Below are 22,028 nucleotides of genomic sequence, written 5' to 3' on the forward strand. Positions count from 1 at the left end.
ACTTTACATGCACAATTGTGCTGTAGAGATACATGTTTTGAATTTGTCCAAAAATACAAATATGATAGGGAACTGATCAAAAAAAATTTTTGTGCATTAAATATGCTCCATCATATGCTCTAGAGCGGTTGTTTAGTTACCATAACTGCAATTTGCTGATGTTAGTCGAAATTATTGTATATGCCATGTACACAGTTGCTGGGGCAATATATCTTTAAGGTGTTTCCAAGATATGATAGACATACACATGCAGAAAGGTGAAATTTATCTTCAAGTTGTCCACTCATCTATTCCTGTGTCTGTGTCACTTAGTCTTTAAATGTGTTTCCAGAGTTGCACTGCTGCTATTTTCACTGTCTTGTTCCTCTGCTTTTTCAGCAAGATGCATCCAGTTTTCTCTGTTCTTCTTACAACCGCTCAGCAGTGGGGAGCAAGTGTCAAATATTCTTGATAAAGCCTGATGGAGACAGAGACAAAACGAAGCAAAGACAAAGAATTAGAGGTTTAAGGTAGAAAAGTAAAAATAGGGGCAGAAAACACGATAGCAGTAAGGTCCGTGTGTTTTCGAGCATGCTTTCCCTCACATGAACATGTAGAAACAGCAGCAACAGTGACTCACCTTGTAGAGTGGGTAGCAGATTTCATCAATGTATTCAACCTGCATGTGTGGAAGCCGACTGGTGTTTTCTCTGTTCATAATATCCTGGTGAGAAGAAAATGACCTGGTAATTAGAAAAACTAATTTTCTAGTATGGGCAAAACTAAGTCATTTATTTATTCATAGTTAAAACCATGAATCCATTGAATAGCAAATGTAGTTATTTTGCTTAAAGAGGCCATATTATTCATAAATTAGGACTATATTTAGGGGATCTATTAAAACAATCTTGCATCATTTTACTTTTAAAAAGTGCTTATCTATCAGCTCATCTGGTCAAGTGAGTAAAATAAATTGTTCTGGCTCTTTTTCTTTAAACCTTGTTCTCCCTGAGGCCAATCTGTCTTATTAGCTAGCTGGTAAAAGTCTTACTCTTGGTGTACCCAGTAGGAGTGGAAAGTCAGAACAGAGATTGTTTTATTGACTTCCACGACAGTCATATGTCACACTGTTGGCCATGTAGAAAAAAATTGGTCACACCCAAAGCAACAGGGGAGACTGAAACGTTGTATTTACAGCAAGTCTGTAAACAAACTTGTTTTGTTTTTTTTGTTTTGTTTTGTTGTCACTTTAGCTCTGCCTCACCACTGCCTCACCCTTCCCAATTTTACCAGTCTTGGGACCAAAGCTCAGATGGGCACTGGCTTGGTGGTTAGGTGGTTCACTTTCTTGCACAGGGACACTTGATGGACCGTCAACCCAACGGTCAATGGGCGATTTTAAAAAGCATAAAATGGCCTCTTTAAATACTGAACTCATGGTTTTACTGTAACAGGAAAAACTGAATTGGCAGTAAACATCATATTGTAAATTAAGTTAATTTAGCATAACATTCACTACCTTTTTGGTAGCACCCTTTATCCAAAACAAAATAAGCGAACCCTTGGTAAAATTTAAAATGTAGACAAACTAGCTCCTAGTGAGACTTACAATGGGTTTAATTTTGAACTCTTCTTTCTCTTTGTCCCCTTGCGCAAAGAACTCCATAGCAACCAGGCTGGCAATCTGTGTTAGAAGAAGAGAAAATATTATTTTAAGGTTGTATTGAGCTCAAAATGAATGAGAGATGACGTATGATGTGTTCTTTGTGGCACCTACTCTTTTTTGTTCAGGCCAAGGCTTTGTAATGGCAGAAAGGTCACTAGCTGTCATCAACATTGACCTGTCCGGTAAAAACATTTGTTAAAAGACAGCCCTTTGTACTTTATCCTCAAACACACACACCTTGTCATATGTTACTGATTTTAACACATTTTATATTCACCTTAACAGATCTCTATGTTTTTCACTCTTCCAATTCACTCTGCTTTTTTTGGCGAGAGCAAAAAACTCATTCCTTCTTCTTAAAAAAAAGTACAACAAGATAACCTGAGTTAAAACAAGACTTACACAATGCTTGACCTACGGTTACATTGACATTTAATGTGTTAACATACTCCATGTAGATGGTCAGGTCAGTGGCGAGAATTGCTCTTTTGATCATGTGTAGTAAAGTTTTGTGGTCTTCTGCAGAAATGCCACTGAGAATCTGACTCCCCTGGGAGATAATGAAAGAAATATAAGTGAAGACTACACCTCAGGGACCATCAGAAGAAAAAAACGAGAATTGCATTTTTAATTTTGTTAAAAAGGGAGTAGATATTCCAGGATGGCCTATTATAATTCTGAAAAAAGTCAGTTAAGATCCATAACATAACAAATAATATATCACTTAATATGAGGAAAGAAACACTGGGGTATATGGTTAACAAGATCAAACAGATACAGTTCCCAAAGTCTGAGACCTACAGATGGATGAATATTAATGAAAATAATGACTAGATGGATGAGGTCTTACAGTGTTGCTCAGGATGAAGAGGCACATGTTATAGTGGTGGTTCTCAAGAGAAGAGTGGCCATACAGCTGAGCTAAAGGCTGCTGGCTCCTGAGAGACAGACAGAGAGAGAATATATAACTGACCTCCATTCATCTTAATGCAAACTGTACAGAAGTCAAAACGTGTCATATACATATATTAGTATATACAAACATATTGGCACTATACCACAAATACCAGAACCCCCATAACTCCAAACTAACTGGAAATTCTCTAGGTCCTGATTGGCTTTGTAAAAATTCAAATGTAGCCATTAGCAATCTAAACGTAACCATTTTTACATAGCCAAGTGTCACATCATTCATAAAGATTCCACTTTTCTCCTCCTGCTCACATTCATGGCCATTTTAGCTCATCCTAAAACAAAGTGAAACAGTTGACATTTATGTTTTTAGCTGAGTGTACTTAAAACCACAAATAAAAACCTTATTAAAAGACTGTTTGAATTCACTTTTCCTACAAACAAGGCTGTAAGGCAAGAACACAAAACAGTGAATCACTGTCTCTCTTTGATCACCAAAAGGACACTTATTTTTCTCATTGACCCCAATAACTGAAATAAACTAGTTAATCCCATGCAGGATCGTCCACTGTAAGGCTGCATGTTTTTTCCCACCAGGTGGTTTACACCAAGCCCTCCAGGCTGGTCTAAAATCAGAAAACAATCTTAAATAAGTCCACCATGAGGTTTCACTGCAACCATTTGATTTCTGTTGGTAGATGGCCTTAACCATCTTTGTATACAGACCCTTTTCTGTGGCATCATTAAAAGAGACACTACTGGAATCTACTACAGGATCAGAACAGTCTTTTACATCAGAAGACAGACTAATTGCAAGATGTGGATCAGTGATGTGTGGTAGTAGAGAACCATCACAGTAGTAAGTTAACTGTTGGCTCATGAGTCCAGTCGCTTGGAGACTGACTTATATTTCAAGTAGACAAGAAGCCAGAAAGGACTGTCCAACTGAGGTCCAGTCAGGCCACCACCTGTCCAGGAGTAGAAATTCTGTCAATGTGGACAAAAAACCTTTCCCCCTTACTCTTTAAGAAGAAATGCCACTCTAAGGAACACAATGTAGCTTGCCAGATTGACAGCACCCCGGTCTGACCCCCCCCCTATGAACTCTAAAAGGAGCGCTGAGATTTATTTCAACAACACTGAAACCAAGAGCATTCGTATTATATAACAACCCAAACAACTTAAATATATACATTATGTAGAAATAACAATGCAGAAAAATATATATTTAACTGAGTTTAGATAAAAAACATACTTACATACTTAAAAACATACTTACCTTTCTATGAAGGAGTTATTGACTCCTCTGTGGTCAAGATCATGATTCAGGGTGGCAATCATCAATGCTAAGATCTCCAGGCGAGAAAAAGTAGTCTGACATACAAACAGAAAGAAAGAAAGACAAATGAGAGAGAAATTGTGAAACAAAGGTAGAAATGATAAATGAGTTTAGTTTAGTAAAATTTTGCATATTTTTAAACCTTTTTTCCACTACTCAGTGTTATAAAAGGACATGCTTTGTTTGGGTTGTGTGGAATAAAACCTTTATCCTAAATACAAGTGATATGCACTGAACATTAACATTTACTGACTGACTGACCAATTTAATAATGTCCATTAATACCTGTTAATGGTATAATAATTGAAGCAATATTATTATTATTATTATTATTATTATTATTATTATTATTATAACAATAATAATAATAATAATAATAATAATTTGTTGGGTCTAAAATTGAAGTTTCAAAAAAATAAGATTGCTCTGAGGGCTGCCTCCTATAATTCTTACAGAAACCTAAGATAAAGGGAATTTCAGGACTTGAAACAGATGAGATTTGGAGTAAATAGTACCCTTGGTCAACATTTTGCAGCTGATAGTTGCACACAGTTTATTGTTACCAAGTGTAATTTTTTTAAAAGCCATGCCTTATTAGGGGATGCATGTATCTTCCTGACTATATTTAATGTTTTACCATTTTGAAACTATTCATTAGTTAAGAAAATATCGTGTGGTCAGTTAGCACTATGTGCAGCCTTTTTGTGAACAGGGTTTGGGACTGGGTTTGTGTAAAATGCAGTTGATCTTTCCTATGTGCCTGTGTGTTTTAGACATCTAAGAGTATACATAATCTTGTGTTAATAAAAATAAACTCAATATACAAGTGAGGGGGGGGGGGGCAAAAAAGACCTAAATAATTCTATGGAACCTTCTGAAAATGTGCCTAGAAACCTGGGAAATCCTATTGTATTTTAGTTTTAATATAACTTTTTTTAATGGTACTTGTCTTTGGATGTGTCAGTACAGTGCCTGCTGCTGTTCAGGCCCACATGGACACATGCATGCACTGACCTGGAGCTGCTTGGTGGCTATGAGCATAGCAAACATGCTTTGTGCAGTGCTTAGTGCATGACTCCAGTTGTGATACAGCACGTTGTTTCTGTACCCACGTCTCACAGTCAGAACCCACTGGCACAAAGTCTGAAGGAAAGAGAGTAACAAGTGATGAAATTCTTTACAGATCAGCTAGAATTTTCTTCATTTTAGTGCATCACCCTTAAAATGTTGAATTAATTAAATAAAGACTTGTGTGGTGCTCTCAGGATAATTACCTTGTAATTAATGTTAAAATCCTGCACTAAATTAAGGTCCAGGAACATACGGATGGTGGCCTGTATGGTGAGGTCCTCAGGCAGGCCAAAATCAGAGAAATGGAAGTCTAGGATATGCAGTGATTCAGCAGAAGGAATGGTGGCCTCCTAAAAAAAACACTCACTTTCAAGCACACAACATTAACTCACTGGGAAACACGACAGCAACAAAGCCATTTCCTTTGCTAACACTTTCCCACACAGTGTACATGCAGGGAAGACATCTAGATTTAACATGGGTGAGGAGGTTAACACCTCCTCTGCCACCCACGCGCAGTGATAGCAGCTATGCAAGAGCTTTAGGTTGGTGGGGCATTAGTTGCATGTTAGCATTAAAGCCAGTTAATCTGACCTGCAGAAATAAACTGCAGTGTGATTCCAGGTCTAGTTACAGAATGACAGAAAAGAAGGGAGAGAGAAGAAGGCTGTGGCTCGTTTTTTATGAAGTACAGGGGGCAGAAGCTGAACCGAGGCTACACACTGATGGAAAGTCTTCATTTCTGCCATTGAAAGTTAAGAATCACCTGTAATGCTTGGATTTCCTGTTCTGCTGCAGTGATGTGATAGGAGAGGACCTGCAGGAAGAATTATGAAGACACATATCAGCTTTTCAATTTTCTGCAGGCTTCAAGTGAAAGGCATGGCTGGTGTATTTACAGGTTAAATTAGTTTAGCCACCTCCTGTGTGACCTCTATACTGGCTCTCCGCTCCTCAGTGATCTGCACGGTCTGAGCATACTGCAGAGCCAGGCCGCAGTACACTGCCAAGTCCTCCAGTAGGCGCTCATCAAATCTGTTAAAGGGTTCCATCTCATCTGAGTCTCTGCTGTGTTTGTTCATCAGCTGGCACACCGCTATATGCCCATAAAAGAACATAGCCAGAACAGAGACAGGTGTGGATTCTTAGAAAGAGGGTTAAGTCTGTCAAACATCGTTGGGGTGGTCCAGTAAAAACGGCTTCGGCCTCTTATGTACCAGCACACAATCAACGTATTTATTGTTATTATTTATTGTACCAAACATAAATGATGTTAATGGTAATTTAGTTGAGGCAGGTTTTGTAATAATTTGTCAGATGAAGCCATGAGTATGATTGGTAGAAGTGAGGCCATGTTTGTTCATTAATCTACAATGAATATTTCTATTTGATGTGTATAACTTACCAATGACATGTTCTGACCTCTCGTTTCTAACAGGGCAGCAGATCAGACTCTTTATTGAACCGTCAGAACTTCCTGACATATTAAGTGTTTCCATAGTGACCAGGCTACGAAGGGCATGTGATGAATCTATATCTCTTACATCACGCTCCCTGAAAAATGACACAACACTGTGTTACTATATTTATGATGTTATTGAAAGAATATTAAAATGAGCAAATCACCAGTGAGGGCTTGTGCTGTGAGGAGACAGTACCTTCTGTAGATCTGGATGGTTGAGCCAAGCTCTTCACACTCCAGGTATATTACTCGCGAGAACGAAACCTGGAATGAAACCACCAGAAGAACGGAAAATGTTGTAATTTAAGAAAGATGTGTTTCATCTGTAAATTAATGAATCGATCAGTCCAACACAATAGCACACCTTGTCTGCAACAAGGGAGGTTTGCTCACTGAGGATGAAGATGGTGCAGTACTGAGCATTAGTGAAGGGCATTATTGTGGCTGCCATCTTACTCAGCCCAACCTCAAAGGAATGATGCTCCTTCGACAATACGTGTGCCATCTCTATCAAGGCCTGACACGCGAGAAATGAAATGATGCTATCATCGGTGTACAAACAGTGCATTGACAAACACCATAACCACAGCACACAGTACAAACTTCTGATATGAACATGTGACTATGCAGCAGGTGTTTTAAAATGTTACCTGACTGCGTTTGGCCTCCTGTCTTGAGCTCTCATACAGCTGAACATTGTCCAGGACCATCCCCAACATGTCCATATGACTGGACAGCACCTGGCAAATCAAAATCAAGTGCAGATATTAGAATATAATCATTATATGGGTTTGTTAGATATAACAGAACTTTACGATATTTGCAGCAGTGCTTGAAGTATAAAACAACTGGTTTTCTTTTATAATGCACGTGTTCCTTTCTTTTCTTTCTTTTCTCCTTCATATTCCTTAGCAGCATGTGAAATTGTTTCTCACTGCAGAGAAACAATTTGTCATAGTGAGAGTTTCTCACTGTAAAATGAAAGAGTTCTCAGGTCCTCACCTTCTCATCCATGCTGGTAAAAACAGAAACCAAGCCATGTCCAAAGCTTCTCTTATTGATCATTACCACCACCCCGACCACCTGTGCACATAAGAAATATTAAAAGTTATATGTGACAGAAAAGTTTAAACATTTAAAGTATATGAAAAACATAAGTGTTACCTCTCCTCTGTAGTTTTTGATGGGCACACTCAAAAGAGTCCTGATCTTAAAGTCTGATGATTGGTCTTCATCTGCGTCAAACCTCTGGTCCTGAGGAAGTAAAGTTAAATATAGCATAAAAATAAGTCCCTTATTAATGCAATGCTTGAAACACTGTTGTGTGATTATGTCCCTGCAATTTGGAAGCAACATGCATTAACATCTCACTAAATATTACACTCTATTCATACCATGTCCTTAAATTACCTGGTCAATATTGTTCATTGGCTTTAGATACAGTATATCCAGCCAGAAATACCCACAATACTTAGTAACCTTGGAGTCCCAAAGGTGATTAGGAACTACCCATTAACACCCACACTACCTGGGATTTACCTGTGCAACACTGGTAATGTCAAAAAGGAGGGGCAGTATGGGCACCTCTCGTAAGCCATTTAGTCTTCTTAGTTAGTGTGTGTATGTGTAGGCGTGTGCACACTGTGGCCTTTCTATTATTGAGAGGTTGATCAGTGGAAAAAGTCTCAAAAGGGATTAGCAACAGTTGCGTCAGGGATTCCCCAACATGCCCACACACAAAAAAAGAAAAACAAACGTCAACTAAAATCAGGCTGAGGAAATGGGTGACTCCTATAGTGTACATTCCTTTTTTTAATTATCTGTGTCTCTGACCACTTTATAAATCTAGAAATGTGTCTGTTTAATTATAACAACTACTAGTAATTTTCCAGGTCGAGCTTTAACCTCTGATGCGTCTCTCAGGTTCAATGGTGACTCTGTAGCCAGTACACATCCAATGGCACCTTTCAGCAGCTCCATGTGTGCTTGGCTACAGTTGTTGCCATCACCAAGACAACCCAGTGCTGTCGGGGCAATCACTTCCTCCAAGGTTCTCCTTCCACTACAGTCTTCCTTTACAAGAGCTAGGGAGCCACACTCAGCTGCCAGTAGCTCCCTGGTGTGCAGGACAGCCCCATGGCAGAGCTCTGCTACAGAGCCTATCAAGCTGAGATCTCCTCTCAGCAGGTCCACCATCCATGGGCATCCCTCACAATGGCCACAGGTTGCAGGCCTGCTAGTGGTGGAATGTAGAAGTTGAGGACAGTGAAGCAAGTCCTGGGAGCAAACTGGAGAAAGAGGACGACAGGGAGAAAAGGAGAAGCAGGAAGAACGAGAAGAGAGGCGAGAGCAAGGGGAGTGACCACCCAGTACATGTGGACTGCAGTGATCCATCCAGTTAGGAGCACTGAGATGAGAGGTGAGGGGTTTGAGCTTGTCTGTTAAAGATGAGATGTTGAGTGAGTTGTTCACACCATGGCGAGTCTTCTTGACCAGGACAGAGTGGTCAGAGCTGACGCTGGAGTCACAGACGAGACAGATTGCATTTGCATGAAGAAGTACAAAATAGAACATACAGCTTTTTCCCTAAAATTGACATTTTTTTAAATTGCATAATATAGATATATTTTTAAGTCAAATATGACAGTGATAGTGTGACATTTCTTACGCTGAAGCTCTGCGTAAAAAGAACGTCCTCGTAAAGTCGTAGTGGTCATCCAGCCACGCCTCAACTTTGTCTCCAAATGTCCTGCTCGGCCGCTGTGTCCTGTGGGGCTCCAAAGCGGGGGAGAAGAACAAACTCTTGCCCTGCGTCGTGGGGGTCTCACTCAGTGTTTCCACGCGCAAAGAGCCCGCTGCACGAGATGTAGCTGGAGGTGCGCTGCCAAGATCCATGGAGTCCAGCGCTTCGGAGTGGAGGCACGGCATCCCCTCACTCAAGTAAAGCGAAAAAAGATCGATTAAACTCAGTTTTCGAGCTCGATGAGGTATCCCGGAGGAGCACCTGCTGCTGGATGTAAACAGAATAAATGACGCGCTGGAGAGGAGAGCGGTGCTTAAGAAGGTGCCTGTGGAAACGATTGCGTAAAGATAATCCCCTGACCTTTTTTAGCCTCTTTGGCGCCTCAGGTCTGTTGATTAAAGGAAACCTGATTGGTCCGTCTCTGAATTAATGGATTGGATCCAAACTCAGGCTTTGCTCTAATGACATGACTCTTATCCGTCATACACAATTTGTCACATTCTTGCTAAATGCTGTAGATATAGGTTACCTGAAGAAAGTCAGTCAATTACAAGGTTTTTTTCATTAGACATTTGTGCTTTGCTCTTTGTACTTACTTAGTATTTATTTATATAAAGTCTATATAGTAAATCAATATTAAATTATTATATAACTCCTGTACAGATACTATAAATATACACAATAAACACACAATAACATTATATTTAGGAATTTTCTGAATTAAGCCATCCATCCATTTTATACACTTCTAATTTTTAGAGAGGGAACTTAAACTTGATCAATATTATTTACACACGCCTGTATTAGTACTGTAAATAGTTGTAGTCATTGCACATGTGCTGAGGAGCGGAAGTTTGTGGAAAATTATGTAAACTTCAATAATTATGATAATATGATTATTCTAGATTGTGGAAAGGGACGAGCGGTACAACGATGTTGTTTGTTCGGAGTACACACAGTTCTGTAGTAAGAACAAACTGTACAGTGTGTTAGTTCTGAAAATACCTCACTGCACTGACGGAGAGCCTATAAGATGGACAGATAACTTTGTTGTTTCTGAATAGAAGCACAATGCAATTATGAAATTGTTGTGTAAATTCTCTTTCAAGCACTGCAACACTGTGTAAATCAAACGTGACTTTTTCAAAAACGCTATTCGTTGTCTTACTAGTGTTTAACTGCCCACCACTTAGTGTGTAACTGCTCCCCCTGTTGGTTTCTTCTTCCTCATCACCTGCAGTGGGTGGATGCACCACTGACAGCTGTGCTGTGATTGGCTGCTCATGGAGGAGGCTGCCATGACACAGTGGATGCTGCACAGAATCAGTTCCACAGCATCAGCAGCCAGCAAACCTCCATCCTCCTCGTTATCCTTCTCATTCTTCTTCTCTCCTCCTTTGCCTCACCTCATCTCACTACCATCCTTACTCTCTCTTTTCTTTCCCTTTTCCTGACCCTCTGACAGACACACAGGCCTGCTGGGGCTCACTGCCGAAGAGGACCAGTAGGAATAGCAGCAGCAGAAGCAGCAGTGACGGCAGCAGCGGACTGGTAGGTGTGCTGAGGCCTGTTTCCCTCCCTCCTGCAGCACAGGCAAGCCATCACGCTCTCCTCTGATCTCCGCCAAGGACTATCTAATTGAGATGTGTGTGAGTGTGTGTGTGCTTGTGAGAGCAGGGATCTGGAAAGTGGGCAGAGAGGACTACCACACCCTGGCAGTATTTGCTACAACTGCTGGGGCTGCGGAGAGTGAATGTTAAAGTGGATATTTTCACAGTGACATTAGTGGCTTTAGTGTTGACTAGGCCTTGTGTTTCTGCACGTCTTTGCAAATTGTTGTGTTGAATATCTAACAAAGGTCACAGCATTTAATGTGCTATGTGCATGTATTGTGAGCCTGCCCAATGATAGTCCTTTTATTTCCAAAACTATCTTCCTCACCAGCCCTCCCACCCACTTCACCCCACCTCAGATCACCAGATTCACCACTTTCCTCCTATCCTCTTTCTCTTCGATCTCCATTCCATCTCCTCTTCATGCCTCCTCTCCTTCCTGCTGGCTGGTTTTCCAGGATGCCTTGTTTCAGGCAACTCCGCTAGGCCCCAGCAGCATGGGCGGAGCCTGGGTGGTGAGAGAGAGCACGGATTGGACCCTTCCCCTCAGGACGGGCGCGCTGGCGGGTCACCCTCATTCAGCTTCAGATGGGCGAGGACGCTGAGAGCCCCAAAATCAACCACACCTTCCTGCGAGACTATGTCACTGAAGGTAGAACAGATGATGTGTCATCTCTGTGGTGTCAGATAATGTGCTGATTGAACCGATTCATTTCGGCTTCATGGGCACATTGTCCCAGCGCTGCTGGATACGAGGATAGGACGATGACATTAATCACTCTGTGACTGGCTAAGACACAAGTTGTTGTCCTGAAATTTTAAATAGTTGATTTATGGGCTCACACTGCATACTTTGTAATGCAGTTGGCAAAGGTTTTTTTTTCTTTATTTCAGATGCTCTACCCTATTTGTTATAGCCCTTAATTTCTCTCTGCCTACTTAATACCCTTTAATTTCCTCTCTGTTCTGTCATCTTTCTCCTTTTTTTCCACTGTATTTTATTCAAACCATTATCCTGCCTAATTTTTTTAAATTTTTTTGTCATCCTCACAGCTGATGTCATCTCTACGGTGGAGTTTAACCAGACAGGGGACTTACTGGCCACAGGGGATAAAGGTGGCCGTGTGGTCATCTTCCAGAGAGAGACTGAGGTTAGTTAAGTATTATTACCAGCTTACACTTGGGTGCAAAAGTTTGCTGAATTCTGAATTCCACTGTAAGGGGATGCAAACGTAACTCTGAACCTAACCTAAGAAAAGTGCACATTCAGCTAGTATAAATGTAAAGAAATGTAAGTATAAAATGCTAGTATAAACTAAAATTGTGAAAACACTTTTCTTAAATAAATCAGAGCATAAGTATGCATCCCCCTTTGATGAGTAAATTAAGAAATAGCTTTAATTAAGTTCTTATGATGGAAGATTGTATCAGCTAATTGTGCATTAAATATTATGGAGATGAAAAAATGTCTTTGTTTTGCTCTTTTTTTCAAAATAAGGACACACAATTTTTGCACCCAACTGTATGTCCTCACTACAGCACACTTACACATAGAAATGTCCATTCAGCTGTGTTTTTCCACTGTTGACCTCGGACAGTTTAAAGGGGAGTCAGATGAGGCAGGGGACTCAGGGGAGTACAATGTCTACAGCACGTTCCAGAGCCATGAGCCAGACTTTGACTACCTGAAGAGTCTGGAGATTGAAGAGAAAATCAACAAGATCAAATGGCTGCCACAGCAGAACGCGGCACATTTCCTGCTCTCCACTAATGGTAAGACATGAGTGACATGCAGTGCGTACCTCTCCCAACCAGATTTTGAGTTCCCAGTGAGTAATAAACTTGTGTCAAGTTTCTGCCAAATCAGTAGTGAAAATACATTAATTTTGACATATATTGTAACTGGCTTCATTGCATAATACTTTTAGGCCCCAGCACTGTGCCAATCTGGCATTATCTTTTATTACCTAGGTGGGATAAAATAACATCAGGCCGGTCATTGGAGACACACTAGAGTATACAGTAGTGGCATCACTATGTGTGTGAAAACCACGAAATTTAACCAGTGCTTTAATTCTATCCCTGCCATGAGACCGAAAGATTGTTTTTTTCTTATCATAGAAAGCAGTTAACCATCAGGATTTTAACCATCTGTCAAAAACAACTCTGATCAGTCCTCCTTTAGACGGACAAATGAGAAATCAGCTTTATTTTATGCCTGTTACAGATAAGACCATTAAACTGTGGAAGGTGAGTGAGAGAGACAAGAGACCAGAGGGATACAACCTGAAAGATGAGGAGGGACGGCTCAAGGACATCTCCACCATCACCTCTCTGCAGGTACACACTCACCGATGTGCACAGCCAAACTGTTATTTTGGTGAGATATATATATATATATATATATATATATATATATATATATATACACCTGTGTCAAGTTGACATTGAGCAAGTCCACTGTCTGTCTGTTGTGCCTTTGCTCTTGATCCTTGACTCTCCTCTGATTCTGCTCTTCTCGACTTTCTAGTTCTCTTTGGATCATTCTATTTCTTTTCTCTGTGCTCTTTTCCTCATTTCCTTGTTTGTTTTTGTTCACATTCATTTTCAAGGTGCCAGTGCTAAAACCTACAGATTTGATGGTAGAGGTCCGTCCCAGACGAGTGTTTGCCAATGGACATACCTACCATGTCAACTCTATCTCAGTCAACAGCGATGGGGAGACGTACCTATCTGCTGATGATCTACGCATCAATATGTGGCACCTAGGCATCACAGACCGCAGCTTCAGTATCCTTCATTACAGTGATTTGTTTTGATTACCCCACTCTGATTTAATTTTGAGCCACACTGTGCCGATAAACAGCATTATCTGCCTTCTGTAACCATGTAACTGTTCTATGATATTTTGTTTGTAACTTAACCTGTCACTGGAGGATGACTCTCCAGTTTCACCGGTTATGAAATTTGCAGAACTGCACTAAGGAGAGGTATAAAATAGACCATTGGAACTATCGTTTTCACTGTTACGCAAGCATTTTTGCGTGTCATCACAAACAATTCTGCAGCAGCAATAAGGAAAGTGCACTTGGATAATGAGCAAAAATCAATTTCTAGAACAAAGGAGGGAGAGTGGAAGAGAGGCATCGTAGAAATCTCCACTGTATGTAACAGACTTTTTTCCTGCAGGTTAAAAATTGCCTTTACAAGTCACATCTAGGTTCCCATCTATTTTTTTGGTTGTATATTTAGGCATAATGTTAAACAAGGGCACACTAAATCCTATGTGTGACTTGAAATCACCTGCCTCAGTGTTTCTGTGCAGCCTGTAATGCGTTGTATGTAATGTATTCCTATTCAAATGGAAGCTGACCTAGAAGAAGACTTTAAATAATTCACTCAACAGTACACTTTCTACTGAACCTCACAGGACTACCACAAATAGAACAGAGAGAGGATAGCAGAGTGCACATGCATACTTGGCATTGGTTGCGGTGAATTTTTAGGGGGTTGTGGTTCTGTAAGTATGGTGCTAAAACAATGCCTCATTTTGCATTGCGGGATTCTTCTCCGGATGTACCTTACTACTCTTCTCTGCAAAAATATCAAAACATAAATCTAACCACAAGACTTTGGACATGCTATGCTGTAATTTCTCTGTTTTTAAAGAAGAATGTGGTGTCTAAGATCTCAGTGAGGGTTGTCCCTTGACGGTTCCTCTTCTGAGATATTGTGGACATAAAACCAGTCAACATGGAGGATCTTACGGAGGTGATAACAGCAGCAGAGTTTCATCCTCAGCACTGCCACCTATTTGTGTACAGCAGCAGCAAGGGTACCCTGCGCCTCTGTGACATGAGAGCCTCGGCACTCTGTGACAAACATGCCAAATGTGAGCATAGTGGTGGAGATTAGAGACAGTCATAATTTGCATGCTGCCTTCAAATACGAAGGCATATTTTTTGATAGTCCTACCTAATCTGTCTTTATTCAGTGTTTGAAGAGCCTGAGGATCCAGGGAACCGGTCCTTCTTCTCAGAGATCATCTCCTCAGTGTCAGACGTCAAGTTCAGTCACAGCGGGCGCTACTTGCTCACCAGAGACTACCTCACCGCTAAGGTGTGGGACCTGAACATGGACAAGGGCCCCGTGGAGACATACCAGGCAGGAAAACACTTATATTTATGTCTCTGTCGTACCTTTATTTGTAACTCTTGTGCTAATAGAAAGTACAACTTACATAGGATATGTTATTTTTTCACTATTTTCTGATATTTGACCAAGCAGTAAAGGTACATGAAAATAATTATGTGTAGCACCAGATGTCAAATGTGTTGGTGAATTGCTCAAGGCTTATTATAATATTGTGTGTAGACAATACTTTATGCACAAATGCATGCTAAACATTGAAAGACTATGAGAAAGGCCATGTGACTGATGATATTTGAATATTGATGTGTTAAGCATATTTTCAGTCCACTGGACTCCCATGTACAATTCTGAATTGACCTCAGAAAACAATATTTGCATCATCTCCAGGTGCATGAATACCTAAGGAGTAAGCTGTGTTCCCTCTATGAAAACGACTGCATTTTCGACAAGTTTGAGTGTGTTTGGAACAGCTCTGACAGGTAAGTGGTGGTGTAAGAGAGAGAAAAAGACGCACAAAGTACAGCATATTTAAGTACATTTGCAGCGAAAGGGTGTGCTGGTGTTTTCCTGCTTACAATGCTTCTCTAAATACTCTGCCTCAACCAGTAAACAACTTTAAATCAATCCCACAGACAGGCTTTGCACACATCACATCAATCCTGTGCCTGCATTGTTGTTTTCCTCTTTTTCTCCTAACTCTTTCTTCTCCCTTCTTTATCTTTACATTCATCGTCCCCCCTCCTCCCCTCTCAGTGTTATTATGACAGGGGCATACAACAGCTTCTTCCGCATGTTTGATAGGGAAACTGGCCGAGGCGTAACCCTGGAGGCATGGCGGGAAAGCAGCAAGCCTCGGGCTGTACTGCGGACCCGGCGTGTATATACTGGTGGTAAGCGTCGCCGTGGAGACGTGGGTGTTGATAGCCTAGACTTCACAAAGAAAATACTGCACATGGCTTGGCACCCATCTGAGAATATTATTGCCATAGCAGCCACCAACAACCTGTACATCTTCCAGGATCGGGTTAACACCGAGACACAGGCACAGTGACGGCCGATGGAAATATGAACAGCTGCAGGTGCAGTGCCATTATCAAATTTGTCATAGAAAAACAGTCAATCAAACATATTTAGGTGTGGGGATTGGACGTTCTAAGCCAAGTTGTATCACAACACACAGAGATACAACCTCTGTTTGCATTTATAAAAAATTGCATTAATGGTTAACTTGATGACTGTTAGTTTATCTGATGCTCAAGGAAGGTGTGTAATAATAGCACTGAGATTAGCTGATGTATCTAGTACCAATCAGGACATGTTTTTCGTCTCACTCCCACTTTTTGAAGATCTCTGTGTACATGAGGTGCTGGGACACCTCTGCCATCGACTGCACAACGTATCACTCCTCACCAACTTGCTATGGTACTGCTGGACCCAAAAAAGAAGACGTGTTGGATAACAACAAATAAGGAATGATGCTCCAAGACATGAAGATGTTGAGATGATTAGACAGTGGATTCCAAGGGGCTTAGACAGTTTCACATTTTGTGTTTTCACAACTGTGGAATAGTGAGAGTGGTGTTATTGTACACTTTTTCACGTTCTGAACCTTTTTTTTTTAATCGGGTGACAACAGCAGCTCAACCTCTCCTTTAGAGCCGTGCTCTTGGAGACTGCATGCCTAATTCACCCATTATCTTTGCCCTCTTCACTTTGCAATAATAGCACTAACAAAAACAAAAAGCATTATTCTTGCTTTGAATCATGAGCTTGTCTTCAACAGGTATCATATATGTACACAATCTTTTTACTGTATGCTGTAAATAATCAGTCTTTTTTTTTAAGAAAATAACAATTTTGCTTTCACAGAGCTAAAATGTAAAAAACCTAGGATCTCATTTATAGAATGTTGTGAATATCACTGATCCAGGTAAAGACTCCATGTTGGAGCTTTTACTTAGCAGTAAATATGTACATTGTTGGTTGTGGAGAGGGAAGACGTTTGGCAAAAGCCAACACTTACTGTTTTTTTGTGTATGTTAAGCCTGTATTGCGTTTTGATAGCTGTATCAAGGTCTTTCTCCTTGTCTAAAGTCTACATAATTTAGGGGTTGCTTATTTCAAAGAACACATGCTCAAATTGATGCTGATTGGTGATTAAATTTATAATATATAAAAGTTAAATTGCTCTTAAGTGCTATGCTAATTTAAAAATGCATAAGCACAATTTCATATGAGCATTTACCAAAAAAAAAAAAGAAGTTGCAGCACATTTTTTTAAAATGAGGCCCCTGATTCAGCTGAACAGAGCTTTTATGACTAAGGTCATGTCCAGTGTTTCTGAAGGTCAGATGGTATCAATGGTGTTTTCAGTGCAATAGCTCATTATGTACATTAGTGAAATGTCTTTCACACTCAAACAAAAATGTCACGTGAGATTATTATATCACAGGTTCTTACTGTCTTTGTAGCTAATACCTCACAGTGCCACATGCTACTCTGGGGTGCCACACCGAAAGACTTGGGTGTACAGCAGTTACTGTAGGTGACGTCTGTGTTGGCTGGAGTGAACTATGTCATGATTTGACCGTTTATGGTGAAGTGATTTTTTGCTAAGTGACCTTGGCCCTGATGGAATCATTGTATGTGGTGTGGATATATTGTATACTGTAGCAGGTCGGGTTAAAAGTAGGTGTAGAAAAAGCAACAAATCCCCTTTTCAAAATATGACCACTGTCTGATGGATCAACAAAAATTCAATGTGTAAAATCGCAAGAAAATAAGAAAACTGCTGTCATATTTGTTCCACTTGTCTGTCCCTTCCACACATTTCACCTCCTTTACTTTAAAAATCACAGTTCAAGGATATGTATGTTGCAATCTGGAACTAGAGGGGGGTCCTACAGTATGTTTTAATCTCCACTGTCCATTGTGAAATGCAGACACAAGGACGCATCGATTGGTTTAACAATGTGTACAACACAAGAAAACAAGAAAACTATTTACACAGCGACACCATTATATAAGTTCCAGGACTCAGTTGTAAAGTGGTGAGCTATAGTTTAGAACAAGTCGGTTATAATCTCATCATAGCTACCAACACATACAACCAGTGAGAGGACTTGTGTTCAGCAGCAGCAGCATGTTGCCATTACTCAATGCTATTAGCGTGTATATCTATTGTACTTTAAAAAAGACAAATGTAACAATACGAGAAAACATCTCAAATGAGGTTAATGAAAGGAATGTGCATTAATAAAATAACACAATAAAACTAAAACTTTGTTGGATCCTTTTATATATTTTTTCTCATGACTAAAATATGTTCAGTCTATGAATCTGAATAAAACCATGCACAGGGGATTTAGTTTAAAGCGTTTAATAGTAGTTGTGCACCGCCAGAAACTCCAGAATCTAAGGCACTGAAATTCAGAGAATACAACTCAACATCAGCGATTGTCATTCACGAACACAGTTAGCTGACCGTATGTAAAATGAGTTGTACAGGGCGCTCTCAACCTTTCTTTTTGGCACTGTTCAGTAAATAACATGTTTTTCAGATGCAGCTAAACAGTATACATTACTGTAGATTGGGCCAATCCTGATTCTTAAGCAAATAAACTAAAGAAACTATTAAGATACCCTCTGAAATATAGTTTGTTTTCATAGAACAGAAACATTTTGTTTAAAATGCACTGGATGAGCATTATAAAACAATTGCTGTGTATTAAAAGCCATATACAGTATTATTAACATTTAGAAATCACCCATTTTGTTTAGTAAATTTGCCATAAATAGTAAGACCCTCCGTTATGTATTACATCTTTGTGTTTAAATTTTCTGTAAGTATAACAACATACCTGAGATTACAAATGCACACTTTGAAAAGGTTGTGCGTTGACCATAAATACCCTCACTGTAAACTTTTGGCTTTCTAAATGCTCTTTTACATATGTGCACTGTAGCTTAAGGGAAAAGAAAATCGGGCCATGATTCAAAAGATAAAGACCCCAAAGTTTTAAGACCACAAGAAAATATCTCAGCTAAAACAGCCAGAAATCTATTTTTTGCCCACAGCCAACATAATTGAACACCTATAAATACATAGGAAAATATACTTTAAAACTTGTACTAATGAGTAGACACATACATTGCACACACATACATTACTGTTCATGCATACATATTCACCATACACACAAGGGACTTTTAAATGTAAAAGCAGTAGCAAACTTGCTGCTATTAGTAATCATCTTCACTCATAGTAATAAAAAACTCATGCACTAACATAAGGTACTCTCAGCACCTACTGTATGTCACCTATGTCAGTACATGAAGCAGTGGATCAATTTTAGATCAATTTGTAAACAATTCTTTGGGTTACATTATAAATATGTGAGTCACATCTGAAGAGACTAATTTTTGTTATTTCAGTTTAATTGTTTTGCTGTTCTTCTTGTTAGGTGGTTATTTTTGCAGACAGGAATGGAGAAAAGAAAAAATCAAATGCAAACTTTAAGGCTCTCATTGTTGTGCGTCTCCAGTTTCTTTCTATCTTCACCTGCCTGGCTCCAGTCAACAGTGAAGAAACACAGTCCAGACAGTGGATAGCTTTCAATTCAAATGCTGGAGCTCTGGTTCCAAGACGACTATCCAACTTAGTGCTGAACTCCACTAAATTACCAGGATTCAAATTAAGCAGAACCTGTCGGAACTCATGGCTGGCAATTAGGATTATATCCCTGGCTGGGTCCTCTGCCTCATCGGTTCCATCACGTATCATTCCTACTGTCACCTCAAATCGGTAGCTATCAAAGCGCTTGACATGGCAGGTGTGTTTGGCCAGAGCCTTGATCTGACACAGCTCTTCCTCTTCTTGCATCTGGAGCAGAATAGGCAGTGAAATAGTAGCTGATGCCAAATCTGCGGCTGTTATGTTTGTGACTGTAGCATTCTTTGGCTCACATTTGGGATACGTCTCTCCATACAGGCAGCGCAGCCAGTCTCCCATGAACACTGGCAACATGTTAATAACTGACTGTGCTCCATTCTCTGTCTCAGCCACGCGGACATGCTTGAAACGCCCAGCCCAAGTGACTCTGTGTCCATGCAGATGGCTGCAGAAGATCTGTGTCTGGGCCATGCCTTTAGTTTCCCATGCAGGGGGCCCACAGGCCTGGCTGTACTGGCTCCACGTCAAAGTGGAGTTATAGACCTTTTGTCCCTCTGCATGATACACATAGGTAGAGAAGAACAGTAGGACCAAGGAGACGCAGAGTAAGATGACTTTGACTGGGCCTCGGTGAGTCAATGATCGGAAGACAACCAAAATTGACATGCTGAATCGTGTCCAGAGCCGCAGAGTGACAGGTATTGCACATACAACCAAGGTCACAATCATCTTTGTCAGTTCCAGCTCAAGAAACCACTTAAACAACTGGATGAAAAGCATGATGGCGAGCCCAAATGCCAGAATAGGCAGCGCAAACAGGAAGAGGAAGTAGGCCACACAGGTGCGGATTAAACCCACGGCGGAGGAACTCTGGAGGAGCACAACGGAGAATTCCCACCACATGAAACACACGAGATATGGAACCAAAATGCAGTAAGTCCCTCGGAAACCACGCATCCTCGCCATGCTGAAAGCCAAAACAGGACGACGAGGAATGAGAATAAATAATTTGACAAATTCTCAAAACACAACAATTCAGAAATCAGAGGCCTCTGGAACAACCCAGTGGTTGAATCTATGTTCACCAAACTCCTCCTGAGGCCCAAATGCTCCTTCTCACCTGAAGAACAGGTAGAACAGATAAACGTACAGCAGGCAAGGGAGGCTAAGCTTCAGCACCACTGACTCCCCTAGTGGCACTATGGCAAAAGTACGTCCTAAGAAGTGAAGTACTGTCATGTTGTCTGGCAGGAACTGGGTCAGGTCACACAAAGATGATGCTACCTGGAAAATACATACACAAACTAGTTTTATTGTGTATTATTTAAGTATAACACGCAAATAAAATACGAATAACATTTCCTCTTGTTTTTGCGCATCAAATGCGGATCAAGTATGTGAATTTTTCTGCTACATAGATGGGATAAAATCCTTGTACAGACCTACTTTGTGCTTTGTTAAACTGTATTTATGATGTTATTGAAAGTACATATAATGTGTAATTTGTAGTTACAGGGTACATCACGCACAACTCAGATTCTGATTATTTAATCCCAGTATTTCAGAGCTGACCTCTATGAGCATGGCTCGGCGTGCATACATAGCAGCGGTGGGACTGAGGCTCTTGTAGCTGACTGCAGTAAAGAAAATGGCCACAGTAGAGAGCTCAGAACAGGGTATCCAGCCTTTGTCAGTTACAGGGAAGGAGAAAATGACGAAGAAAACAGAGAAGATAAAATAGAGGTATGGCTCTAGATTGTTCCACCCAAAGTTGGTCTCTGCCTGCTCCACATCAAGCCCAGGTTCAAAACGTGTCAGCAAAGATGTCAGAGCACTGAAGTTCTCCCAAGTCTGTAAAAAAGAGAAAGCAAAGAAGTAAAAGGCATCTTCAAGTACAGTATGTGCAACTAATTTTAAAGCATATTGAGGTCAGTGTCCACTGTTGTGTCCACTTCATACCATGTTACAAAAGGAGAGATTTCATGTAAAGTGAGTGTGCTTTATGGTGGTAAATTATTTTGTGGCATAGATTAGGAATAAAAGCATTCTCGTGTACTTCATAAGAAAAAAGACAAACTTTACGCTCACCTTGCTGCTCTTGAAAATACGCAGAGTGCAGATGATCATAGAGATGAAGGAAAGGTAGAACACAAGCAGAGGGATGACAAAAGCAAACAAATCAACTGTCAGGTTGCTTATGATGAAGAAGAAGATAAGTGCGTTGACGTGCTGTGTGGGGATGATCGTGCTCAGCCACTGGACACCGGCCCGCGACGCCCAGTCAACCAGGTGCTCCTTCATCTCCACAATGACATCCAACGGATACTGCAGCATCTGAGGAGAAGCGAGACAGGTAAAAAGACTGCACAGCTGGGGATGGGGGTGAGCTGTTAGGGGTTCAGTGATTTGCAACAACAAG

General features: G+C 40.5%; 3 protein-coding genes across 7 annotated transcripts in view; 1 reads left to right on the forward strand and 2 right to left on the reverse strand.

The window, feature by feature from the left end:
* Positions 1-105: 105 nt before the first annotated feature.
* Positions 106-9,662, reverse strand: pde5aa (phosphodiesterase 5A, cGMP-specific, a). Its single transcript, XM_067499729.1, has 20 exons — positions 9,098-9,662; positions 8,335-8,947; positions 7,594-7,683; positions 7,432-7,512; positions 7,080-7,169; positions 6,794-6,946; positions 6,626-6,693; positions 6,373-6,521; positions 5,888-6,063; positions 5,734-5,784; positions 5,171-5,317; positions 4,911-5,039; positions 3,837-3,931; positions 2,496-2,583; positions 2,095-2,195; positions 1,923-2,000; positions 1,757-1,820; positions 1,589-1,663; positions 620-703; positions 106-457 (listed from the first exon to the last, which is right to left on the reverse strand). The coding sequence occupies exons 1-20, from the start codon at positions 9,355-9,357 to the stop codon at positions 305-307; spliced, it is 2,745 nt and encodes a 914-aa protein (XP_067355830.1). The 5' UTR covers positions 9,358-9,662; the 3' UTR covers positions 106-304.
* A 772-nt stretch (positions 9,663-10,434) lies between these two features.
* ppp2r2ca (protein phosphatase 2, regulatory subunit B, gamma a) lies at positions 10,435-16,575 on the forward strand. Of its 4 annotated transcripts, none has more exons than XM_067497158.1 (11): positions 10,435-10,723; positions 11,117-11,437; positions 11,839-11,936; positions 12,384-12,558; positions 13,013-13,125; positions 13,398-13,575; positions 14,513-14,677; positions 14,780-14,949; positions 15,325-15,416; positions 15,691-16,016; positions 16,284-16,575. In XM_067497158.1, the coding sequence occupies exons 2-10, from the start codon at positions 11,374-11,376 to the stop codon at positions 15,986-15,988; spliced, it is 1,353 nt and encodes a 450-aa protein (XP_067353259.1). In that variant the 5' UTR covers positions 10,435-10,723; positions 11,117-11,373; the 3' UTR covers positions 15,989-16,016; positions 16,284-16,575. The 4 variants fall into 4 exon arrangements, with proteins under 4 accessions (XP_067353259.1, XP_067353261.1, XP_067353258.1 ...); XM_067497160.1 differs by having other exon boundaries at positions 15,691-15,827; XM_067497157.1 differs by having other exon boundaries at positions 15,691-16,575.
* A 1,785-nt stretch (positions 16,576-18,360) lies between these two features.
* The window catches only part of wfs1a (Wolfram syndrome 1a (wolframin)), a 10,781-nt gene continuing 7,113 nt past the window's right edge, over positions 18,361-22,028 (reverse strand). For both annotated transcript variants that reach the window (XM_067497153.1, XM_067497154.1), the window contains exons 9-12: positions 21,698-21,943; positions 21,182-21,460; positions 20,730-20,893; positions 18,361-20,576 (exon numbers count right to left, since the gene is read on the reverse strand). In XM_067497153.1, the coding sequence (XP_067353254.1) occupies positions 19,397-20,576; positions 20,730-20,893; positions 21,182-21,460; positions 21,698-21,943 (1,869 nt within the window). In that variant the 3' untranslated portion in view covers positions 18,361-19,396. The remainder of the gene's footprint in view (positions 20,577-20,729; positions 20,894-21,181; positions 21,461-21,697; positions 21,944-22,028) is intronic.

The sequence above is a fragment of the Channa argus genome, chromosome 3 (assembly GCF_033026475.1).
Source record: "Channa argus isolate prfri chromosome 3, Channa argus male v1.0, whole genome shotgun sequence".
In the NCBI taxonomy this organism is placed as follows: domain Eukaryota; kingdom Metazoa; phylum Chordata; class Actinopteri; order Anabantiformes; family Channidae; genus Channa; species Channa argus.

What these genes read in the sequence shown, in the direction of transcription:
- pde5aa (XM_067499729.1), bottom strand. Translation starts at nt 9,357, where the DNA reads ATGCCGTGCCTCCACTCCGAAGCGCTGGACTCCATGGATCTTGGCAGC. An exon ending in GAGGTCAGAACATGTCATTG is followed by an intron (nt 6,064 to 6,372) that starts GTAAGTTATACA and finishes ATGGGCATATAG; the next exon opens with CGGTGTGCCAGCTGATGAAC. An exon ending in TAGCCACCAAGCAGCTCCAG is followed by an intron (nt 3,932 to 4,910) that starts GTCAGTGCATGC and finishes TTTGTATGTCAG; the next exon opens with ACTACTTTTTCTCGCCTGGA.
- ppp2r2ca (XM_067497157.1), top strand. Translation starts at nt 11,374, where the DNA reads ATGGGCGAGGACGCTGAGAGCCCCAAAATCAACCACACCTTCCTGCGA. An exon ending in CCACCATCACCTCTCTGCAG is followed by an intron (nt 13,126 to 13,397) that starts GTACACACTCAC and finishes TTCATTTTCAAG; the next exon opens with GTGCCAGTGCTAAAACCTAC. An exon ending in GCCCCGTGGAGACATACCAG is followed by an intron (nt 14,950 to 15,324) that starts GCAGGAAAACAC and finishes CATCATCTCCAG; the next exon opens with GTGCATGAATACCTAAGGAG.